The sequence below is a fragment of the Corvus moneduloides genome, chromosome 4, assembly GCF_009650955.1.
Source record: "Corvus moneduloides isolate bCorMon1 chromosome 4, bCorMon1.pri, whole genome shotgun sequence".
Taxonomy (NCBI): domain Eukaryota; kingdom Metazoa; phylum Chordata; class Aves; order Passeriformes; family Corvidae; genus Corvus; species Corvus moneduloides.
In genome coordinates, this window is record NC_045479.1 from 74,024,996 (window position 1) to 74,035,398 (window position 10,403).

General features: G+C 58.5%; 1 protein-coding gene and 1 long non-coding RNA gene across 3 annotated transcripts in view; both read left to right on the forward strand.

Moving 5' to 3' along the window:
• The window catches only part of SHANK3 (SH3 and multiple ankyrin repeat domains 3), a 172,801-nt gene extending 166,697 nt beyond the window's left edge, over positions 1-6,104 (forward strand). The window contains exons 24-25 of the mRNA XM_032107021.1: positions 508-2,833; positions 5,416-6,104. Of these exons, the coding sequence (XP_031962912.1) occupies positions 508-2,833; positions 5,416-5,476 (2,387 nt within the window). The 3' untranslated portion in view covers positions 5,477-6,104. The remainder of the gene's footprint in view (positions 1-507; positions 2,834-5,415) is intronic.
• Positions 6,105-7,235: 1,131 nt separating this feature from the next.
• Positions 7,236-10,397, forward strand: LOC116442548. 2 transcript variants are annotated; one of them, XR_004239591.1, is made up of 4 exons: positions 8,930-8,942; positions 9,129-9,251; positions 9,454-9,973; positions 10,013-10,397. It is a non-coding gene; the product is annotated as an uncharacterized LOC116442548 (long non-coding RNA). The 2 variants fall into 2 exon arrangements; XR_004239590.1 differs by having other exon boundaries at positions 7,236-9,186; positions 9,434-9,973.
• Positions 10,398-10,403: the final 6 nt, after the last annotated feature.

The window sequence follows — 10,403 nt, forward strand, 5'->3', positions numbered from 1 at the left end:
CCCACGTGGAGACAGGAAATTCATCCCTGACTTTGCTTCTCTCCTTGTTTTCCTTGGGAAGACAAGAAACTCGTCCCTGATTCCATTGTTTTCCTTGCTTTCCAGGCAGAAGATGAGAAACCCCTCCCTGACTTTGCTCTTTTCCTTGTTTTCTATGTAGAGAAGAGAAACTCATCCCTGACTCCATTGTTTTCCTTGTTTTCCAAGTGGAGACCAGAAACTCATCCCTGACTCCATTGTTTTCCTTGTTTTCCAAGAGGAGACCAGAAACTCATCCCTGACTCCATTGTTTTCCTTGTTTTCCAAGAGGAGACCAGAAACTCATCCCTGACTCCATTGTTTTCCTTGTTTTCCAGGGAAAGACAAGAAACTTCTCCCTGACTCCACTCTTTTCCTTGTTTTCCAGCTGGAGATGAGAAACTCATCCCTGACTCCACTTCCCTCCTTGTTTTCCAGGCAGAAGACGAGAAATTCACCCCTGACTTTGCTCTTTCCCGTGTTTTCCAGGGGAAGACGAGAAACTGGCCGCTTCCTTGCTGGACGGGAAGTTCCCGCGGAGCACCTCCATGACGGACACGGTCCGGGAAGGCCACGGGATCCCCCCTCCCCCCCAGACCGCCCCTCCCCCGCCCCCCTCCCCCTATTACTTCGACACCGGCCCCCCTCCATCCTTCTCGCCGCCGCCGCCGCCGGCCAGAGCCTACGACACCATCAGATCCAGCTTCAAGCCGGGCTTGGAAGCCAAACTCCACGGGCTCCCGCAGGTGCTGAGCGCAGCCGAGATGTACGACCAGGCCAGGAGCTCCATCCCGTATCCCGAGCGGCAGAAGAGGGCCCGCTCCATGATCATCCTGCAGGATTCCTCCCACCTCCCCGTGGAACCCACGGAGATCCCGCGGCCCGGCCCGGCGGCGACGCCTCCGGAGAAGCTCAAGAGGAAGGGCAGGGTCATCGACAACCCCTACGCCAACATGGGTCAGTTCAACGTCAGCCTCTTCGCCCCCACCAAGCCGCAGAGGAAGAAGAGTCCCCTGGTCAAGCAGCTCCAGGTGGAGGATGCCCAGGAACGGGCGGCCTTGGCCATCACCGGCGGCTACTCCTCCCGGGAACCGTCGCCCACGCGCCGGAGCCATCGCCTGGAATACCAGCACCACCCCGGCATCGCTCAGGTGGAAGCCGCCGGCCTCCCCTTCGCCACCGCCATCGCCGCCGGCGTCATGAAGGACCGGGACCGGCGGCTGGACGAGAGGAGGAAATCCACGGTGTTCCTGTCGGTGGGAGCCATCGAGGGGCCGGCGCCGGGCGGCGGCGAGATGCCGTCGCTGCAGCAGTCACGCTCCATCGACGAGCGGCTCCTGGGCAGCCGCGACGTCCTCCTGCCGTCCCCCGTGTCAGCTTTAAAGCCATTAATCAGCAGCTCCTCCTCGACCTTCATCCACCCCCTGACGGGAAAGCCCCTGGATCCCAACTCGCCCCTGGCGCTGGCGCTGGCCGCAAGGGAACGGGCGCTGTCCACTCAAGTCCCATCCCGGTCGCCCACCCCGATCCACAGCCCCGACTCGGACAGAGCCGCGCCCCTGTTTGTGGACATCCAAACCAAAGAACCGGACAGGGGGGACTTGGAGAGCTTGGTGTCCCCCGCCTACTCCCCCGGAGGGAAGGCAGTGATGGCGGCCGACGCCGGCGCTCTGACCCCCACCAAGAGCCCCTGGGGCACTCCGGCCACGCTGCGGAAGGAGCCCGAGGTGCGCGCGGAGCCGCCGGGCAAGGAGGAGAAGAAACCCGAGGACAAGAAGTCCATGATCATCAGCATCGTGGACACGTCGCAGCAGAAGACCGCCGGCCTCATCATGGTCCACGCCACCAGTAATGGGCAAGACGAGATAGGCCTGGAGATCAAAGAGGAGAGCCCGGCCGTGCCCGAGGTCTGCGCGGAGCCGGCCGAGTCCCCCAAGGTGGAGCCCCAGCCCAGCCCTGTGGGGAAGCCGCCGGCCAGCCCGGCCTCGGAAAAGGCGCTGGGCCAGGGCAGCTCGGAGGAGGAGGTGGAGCCCTACACGGTGACCCTCCCACCGGCCCAGCTGTCCTCCAGCGATGAGGAGACCCGCGAGGAGCTGGCCAAGATCGGGCTGGTGCCACCCCCGGATGAATTCGCCAATGGGGTCCTGGTGACCACCCCCGGCACCCCCGTGAGCCACCTGGCCGCGCCCAGCACGCCGTCCCTGCCAGCGGCAGCAGTAGCACCTTCTCCCCCCGGCGCGACACCCTCAGGGAAGCCCTCGGACGCCCCCGCGGCCCCGGAGTCGGCGGCGGACTCGGGAGTGGAAGAGGTGGACACCAGGAGCTCCAGCGACCACCACCTGGAGACCACGAGCACCATCTCCACGGTCTCCAGCATGTCCACGCTGTCCTCGGAGAGCGGCGAGCCCACCGACACCTACACGTCCTTCGCCGACGGCCAAACTTTTCTACTCGAGAAGCCACCAGTGCCTCCAAAGCCCAAACTCAAGTCCCAGCTCAGCAAGGGGCCGGTTACTTTCAGGGACCCACTTTTGAAGCAGTCTTCGGACAGCGAGCTCATCTCCCAGCACCACGCGGCCACGCTGGCGGCCACCAGCGCGGCCCGGCCACGCTACCTCTTTCAGAGAAGGTCCAAGCTATGGGGCGACCCCATGGAGAGCAGGCCCGGCCACGGGGCCGAAGAGGACAAACCAACTGTGATCAGCGAGCTGAGCTCCCGCCTCCAGCAGCTCAACAAGGACACGCGCTCCTTGGGCGAGGAACCGGCCGGCTCCGCCCTGGATCCCGGCAAGAAGTCCCCAGTGGTGGCCGCACGGTAAGAGCCGGGCGTGGCCAGGGTTGGGGACGGGGCGGGTGACACTGCCAAGGACCCAGAGGTGGTTTTGAGGGACATCTCAGAGCTTCAGGGGCTCGGTGGAGGGGCTGGAACATCTCCGGGAGTTGTGGGATGGGCTCCCGGCGCGTCGTGGTTGTGGCTTCTCCTCGCACTCAGCCTTTCCCGTCGCTCGTGTCCCCTCCTCCCTGTGTGACGATGGTGTGGTGACGGTGATGACGGTGTGGTGACGGTGATGATGATGTGGTGACAATGATGATGGTGTGGTGACGATGATGACGGTGTGGTGACGATGATGATGATGTGGTGACGATGATGATGATGTGGTGACGATGGCGATGCTGTGGTGATGATGACGATGCTGTGGTGACGATATCAAGTCCTGGGTCACTCCCTCCGTGTTCTCTCCTGGCCAAGCACCAAGGATGGGTTTTTTCCGGGGCTTTTCCATTTCTGAGGATCTCCAGGGCTTGTCCCACTCAGGAGGTGACAAAGGTCACAGACAGAACGTGGTGGCACCAGCTCCGCCCTGGTTCTGCCTCACTCACCCGACCCTAAAACGATCCCAAACCTTCCAAATCAGAGCCCAAATCCTTAAAAAGCTTGGGAATATCAAATCCCAGCAGGAAGTGACCCAAAATTCCGAGTCTTGTCTTTTGGGTGCGGCCCCCCAGAGCCACCATGAACCGGTGTCACCCGGTGTCACCCGGTGTCACCCATGGGTGCCCGGGCTCAGCAAGGTGCCGGGAGCTCTGGATCAAGGGCAGCCCTTCCCATGGGAAAAACTTTTCCAACCAAACCATCCCGGCCACGGCTCCTCCCTGTGCGTGGCGCTGGCACAGGAGGTGACATTTCAGGCGGTGGCCTTGGGGACAAAGTGTCCCGGAGCATCCCGGGGTCGCTCCGGCCTCCAGCGGCCTCTCCCAGCAGATCCAAACTGGGAATACTGGGAGCAGATCCCGGGTGTCATTCCCTGCAGAGCCAGGTGTCACCTGAGGTCCCCTCCCTCATCCCGAGCTGAGGGTGTTTGGGGATCCTCTGGAATCGGGGTTGTGCCCATCTCCAGCGGCGCCGGAAATTTGGGAATTCCAGGCTTTTACGAGCCCTGCCAGGATCCCACCCCGGTTTGGGGTTTCTTGCTGGGAATCCTCTGGCTCCCGCTGACATCGGAACGTCCCTTTCGAACGTCCCTTTCCACGTCCCCGTCCCTTCCATCCGTGTCCATCCGATCTCCTGGCTTTTCCCGGAGCAATTTCCCCGATCTCCAGGCTCACCCCTTCTCCATCCTCTCTTCCTGCCTTCCCTGCAATCCCTGCAATTCCCATGGCTCCGTGCCCCCCTCCTCCCGTTTTCCCGCACATCCCGTCCTCGCTCCCCGCTGGAATCCGGCCCTTCCAGCCATCCCGCAGAGTCCCACGTTCCCGGTTTGTTCCCTTTCGAGAAAGTCACAGCCTTTCATCTCCGGAGTTCGGGATGTCAAAGGCTTGAAACGTTTCCTGGGAAGTCGGTGGTGGATGGAATTTTTAATGATGGCGGCCGCTCCCCCGCGTTGTCCAAGTTCTCCTCGGTTTTTATGGAACTGCTGTGAATTCAGGGAATAATGGGAGGAAGGTTAGGTAAGAGGGGCTGACCCAGTTTGGGACACGTTTTCCAGGCTCTGGAATTGTCCAGAGAAGGGAAGTGTCACCTGAATGTCCCTCAAAGCTGCCAGGAGCCAGAAGTGGCCTGGAATCCCACAGGGATGGGGACAGCGAGGTGGCCTGGAATCCCAAAAGGGACATTGAGGCGTCCTGGAGATTTACAGGGATGGGGACAGTGGAATTCTAACGGGATGGGGGCACTGAGGGGGTTCCTGGAGTCCCAAATGGGGACACTGAAGAGTCCTGGAATCCCACAGGGATGGGGACACTGAGAGGTCTTGGAATCCCACAAGGAACGGGGACACTGAGGTGACCTGGAATTCCAAAAGGGACACTGAGGTGACCTCGAGTCCCACGGGGATGTGGACTGGGAGAAGTCCTGGAATTGTGCAGGGATGGGGACAGGGGGTGACCTGGAGTCCCAAAAGGGACATTGAGGTGGCCTGGAGTCCCCAGAGGGGATGCTGAGGGGTCTTGGAATCCCACAGGGATGGGGACAGGAGGATGACCTGGAATCCCACAGGGATGGGGACACTGAGGTGTCCTGGAGTCCCCAAAAGGACACTGGGGGCTCTTGGAATTCCACAAGGAATGAGGACCCTGAGGTGTCCTGGAATCCCACAGGGACACTGATGTTCCCATAGCTGATCCCCGCCCCCCCCCAGCCTTTCCAGCAGCTCTGGATCCGTGGGATGCAGTGGAGCAGTTCACCTTCCATTCGGGAATCATCCTGGAATTCCTTCCTCCCCACATTTACCCTGAATTCCCAGCAATTCCATCCGAGCGCGGGGAATTCCCTGCTCCAGAACAGTCCCTGGCACCTTTCCCTCACCGATCCCTGTGGGAATCCTCCCTGGGAGCCCCGGGAAGCCCCAATCCATGACTTTTTCCGTAGCTCTAACTCCGGCTCTGTCTCCTCCCAAGCCGGGCATCCGCGGAAGCACCTTTGAGCCGAGGGACTGGGAAAGAGCCCAAGGAATTCTGACAATGGGAACGTCAGGTCACAGTTCAGGCCACTGATGGTGACAATTCCGGGATGAGGGACCGGGACACCCGGGATGGTGACAGTGACAGCGGAGCAAGGGGCCAACTTCCCTTCATCCGTGGTGGCCCTTGGTGGCCGTGTCCAAGAGCAGCTTCCTCGTGTCTAACCCAAAATCCTGGAATTGTTGAGGTTGGAAAACCCCTCTGATCCCACCGAGTCCGAGCATTCCCAGCACTGCCCCGTGTCCCCAAGTGCCACATCCACATGGCTTTTAATCCCGCCGGGAATGGGGATCCCACCCCTTCCCTGGGCATCCCATTCCGACGCTTCATAAACTTTTCGGGAAGGAATTTTCCCAAAATCCAACTCCACCCCGAGGTGATTCCCTCTTGTTCCCTGGGAGCAGAAGCCCCCCCGCCCCGGCTGGGATTCCAGTCCGGGATTCCTGGAGTGGTGGCAGGATCCTGGAAATCCCCAGGATCCTGGAAAACCCCGCTGAGCCACGGGAGAAAGTCGGGATGTGCCGGAGCCGATCCCAATCCCGATCCCGCTGCCGGGAGCCGCGCGAGGCCACAGCGCGTTCCTTGTGTGACATCCGTGTCCCCAATAAAGCTGACGGTGACCATGACAGGTGTGTGTGTGTCATTGGGGACACGGCCATTCCCAGGATTTTTGGGAGCCACATTCCATGCCCGGAGCCAGCTCCGGCCTCACCGCTCCAGGAGATATTCCCGCAAAATTCCCGTCCCGTGCCCCGCTGTCCTGTGGCCACCCAGCCCCACCAGGCTCCTGCCATCCATAATCCTGGTTGGATCCACCTTCCCAAACTCTGGGACTCACCGGGAGCATCCCGAACATCCCCAAAACCCCGTCCCAGCTGATTTGTCTTTTCCAGCCGATTAGAACGATCTGGTCATGGTTTAATTCCCAGGAATTTGGATGTGAGGGCCCAGGATTTGTCCAGGTCATTCCCAGTCATCCACTGGGAAGAGCAGAGCTTTGTATTTTCCTCTGGAATTTGGAAGGAGGCTCCAAATCCAGAACTGTGGGAGTTTTGCCCATCCCGAGGGTTTTTCCAGTTTTTTCCAGCACATTTCCAGCTTTTCCAAGAGTTTTCCTTAGCATTGATAAATCTCCAAGGCAGCTTCCAGGAGAGTTCCGATGTTTTGGGGCTCCGGAGCTGGGCCAGGGCGAGCTTTTCCGAGGGATTCTGGCTCCCTGGGGACTTCCCGGGAACATCCCAATGGTCCCACTTTGGGGCTCTGGATCTGAGGGAAACTTCGCCAAGGGGTTCTGGTGACTCCCCGGGAGCATCCCAAATGTCCCAGTTTGGGGCTCTGGATCCAGGCTCAGGGAAGCTTTTCCAAGAGGTCCTGGCTTCTGGGGACTTCCCAGGAACATCCCAAGTATCCCAGTTTGGGGCTCCAGGTCCGAGCTCAGGGGAGCTTTTCCAAGGGATCCTGGGGACTTCCAAGAACATCCCAAATGTCCCGGTTTGGGGCTCTGGATCCGAAGGAAACTTTGCCAAAGGGTGCCAGGGATTCCCCAGGAACATCCCAAATGTCCCAGTTTGGGGCTCTGGATCTGAGGGATTTTTGCCAAGGGGTTCTGGTGATTCTTCAGGAGCATCCCAACCGTCCCAGTTTGGGGCTCCAGATCTGAGCTCAGGGAAGCTTTTCCAAGGGCTCCTGGGGACTCCCAGGAACATCCCAAGTATCCCAGTTTGGGGCTCTGGATCCAGGCTCAGGGAAGGTTTTCCAAGGGATCCTGGGGACTTCCAAGAACATCCCAAATGTCCCAGTTTGGGGCTCTGGATCCAGGCTCAGGGAAGCTTTTCCAAGGGATTCTGGGGACTTCCAAGAACATCCCAAATGTCCCAGTTTGGGGCTCCAGATCCGAGCTCAGGGGAGCTTTTCCAAGGGATTCTGGGTCCCAGGAGCTCCTCGGGAGCATCCCAATCGTCCTGATTTGGGGCTCCAGATCCAAGGTCAGGGAAGCTTTTCCAAGGGCTCCTGGGGACTCCCAGGAACATCCCAAATATTCCCATTTGGGGCTCTCGATCCAGGCTCAGGGAAGGTCAGGGAAGCGTTTCCAAGGGCTCCTGGGGACTTCCAAGAACATCCCAAATCTCCTGGTTTGGGGCTCCAGATCCGAGCTCAGGGGAGCTTTTCCAAGGGCTCCCCGGGAGCATCCCAAGTGTCCCAGTTTGGAGCTCTGGATCTGAGGGAAACTTTTCCAAGGGTTCTTCATGTCTTTGCTCATTCCTTTGCTTCTCTTTAACCCCAAAAGGCTCCCGGGAAGCGGAATTTGAGCTTCCAAAGGGAGCCTTTCCGGTGCTGCTCTGCAATTCCATGAATTCCTTTGTATTCCCACAGATCTGAGGGAGAAGGAGAAGAAACCTTGAGCCTTTTTGGGGGGTTTTAGCTCCTTTTAGGGTAAAGCTGCCTCTTTTTCCTCCGATCCTAAACGAAATTCCGTGTCCCGGAAGTGGTGTCACATCCCAGCACAAGCTTGGAAAAATCACCCCCCTCTTTCCTTGTAGGCTTGGGGAAATTCCCATGGGAAGCAGGGATTTGGGATGAAAATCGAGGGAATCGGCTGTGGGGAGGGAAGGAAAAGGGGAATTGGCATCGCTGAGCGAGGGAGGGTGGGAATACAGGGGATTTGTGTGGCAGGGACGGGTGGGGATGAGGTGGCCATGTTTGGAGAGGAGGTGGCCAGGATTGAGGAGATGGGCAAGTCTGGGAAGAGGTGACAAGGATTGGGAAGGAGGTGGCCAGGTTCAGGGAGGAGGTGACCAAGTTCAGGGAGGAGGTGGCCAGGTTCAGGGAGGAGGTGGCCAGGTTCAGGGAGAAGGTGGCCAGGATTGAGGAGGAGGAGGTGGCCTCATTTGGAGAGGAGGTAGCCAGGACTGAGGAGCAGGTGGTCAAGTTTGGAGAGAAGGTGACCAAGTTTGGGAAGAGGTGGCCAGGTTCAGGAAGAAGGTGGCCAAGTTTGGCATGGAGGTGACCAGGATTGGGAAGGTGTTGAGGTTTGGGATGGAGGTGACCAAGTTTGGGAAAGAGGTGGCCAGGATTGGGAAGAAGTGGCCGGGGTTGGGGTGGAGGTGGCCATGTTTGAGAAGGTGACCAAGATTGAGGAGGTGGCCCCATGTTGTGAGGAGGTGGCCAAGTTTGGAGAGAAGGTGACCAGCTTTGGGAGGGAGATGTCCAGGACTGGGAAGGAGATAGCCAGGATTGGGATAGAGATGGCCAGGACTGGGAAGGAAATGTCCAGGTTCAGGAAGGAGGTGGCCAAGATGGAGGAGGAGGTGGCCAGGACTGGCATAGAGATGACCAGGTTTGGGAAGGAGGTGACCAGGATTTGGAAGGAGAAACGTCCAGGATTTGGATGGAGATGGCCAGGATTGGAGAGGAGGTGACAGGATTGGGAAGGAGATGTCCGGGACTGGGGTGGAGGTGACCAGGTTTGAAGAGGAGGGGACCAGGTTTGGGATGGAGATGACCGGGATTGGGAAGGAGATGCCAGGTTCAGGAAGGAGGTGCTGGGTTTAGGCCGGAGGTGGCCACATTTGAGGTGGAGATGGCCAGGATTGGAGAGAAGGTAACAGGGTTTGGGGGAAAAGTGGCCAGGATTGGGAAGGAGATTTCAGGATTGGAATGGAGGTTCCAGGATTGGGATGGAGGTGACCAGGATTGATTGGAATGGAGGTTCCAGGATTGGGATGGAGGTGACCAGGATGGATTGGAATGGAGGTTCCAGGATTGGGAATGAGGTGACCAGGATTGGGATGGAGGTTCCAGGATTGGAATGGAGGTTCCAGGATTGGGATGGAGGTTCCAGGATTGGGATGGAGGTTCCAGGATTGGGAATGAGGTGACCAGGATTGGGATGGAGGTTCCAGGATTGGAATGGAGGTTCCAGGATTGGGATGGAGGTTCCAGGATTGGGATGGAGGTTCCAGGATTGGGATGGAGGTGACCAGGATTGATTGGAGGTTCCAGGATTGGGATGGAGGTTCCAGGATTGGGATGGAGGTTCCAGGATTGGGATGGAGGTGACCAGGATTGATTGGAGGTTCCAGGATTGGGATGGAGGTTCCAGGATTGGGATGGAGGTTCCAGGATTGGGATGGAGGTGACCAGGATTGATTGGAGGTTCCAGGATTGGGATGGAGGGACCAGGATTGGGATGGAGGTGACCAGGATTGATTTGAGGTTCCAGGATTGGGATGGAGGTGACCAGGATTGATTGGAGGTTCCAGGATTGGGATGGAGGTGACCAGGATTGGGATGGAGGTGACCAGGATTGATTGGAGGTTCCAGGATTGGGAATGAGGTGACCAGGATTGATTTGAGGCTCCAGGATTGGGAATGAGGTGACCAGGATTGATTGGAGGTTCCAGGATTGGGAAGGAGGTGACCAGGATTGATTGGAGGTTCCAGGATTGGGATGGAGGTTCCAGGATTGATTTGAGGTTCCAGGATTGGGATGGAGGTTCCAGGATTGATTTGAGGTTCCAGGATTGGGAAGGAGGTGACCAGGATTCATTGGGATGGAGGTTCCAGGATTGGGAATGAGGTGACCAGGATTGATTGGAGGTTCCAGGATTGGGATGGAGGTTCCAGGATTGATTTGAGGTTCCAGGATTGGGAAGGAGGTGACCAGGATTCATTGGGATGGAGGTTCCAGGATTGGGAATGAGGTGACCAGGATTGATTGGAGGTTCCAGGATTGGGATGGAGGTTCCAGGATTGATTGGAGGTTCCAGGATTGGGATGGAGGTGACCAGGATTCATTGGGATGGAGGTTCCGGGATTGGGAATGAGGAGGCTGTGCTGCCGGTGGCCACACCCCCTGCGATTCCCCACCTTCCCTCCCACGTGGCTCCATGGATTCCCCTTCCCATGGGAAGAGGTTTCTCCTG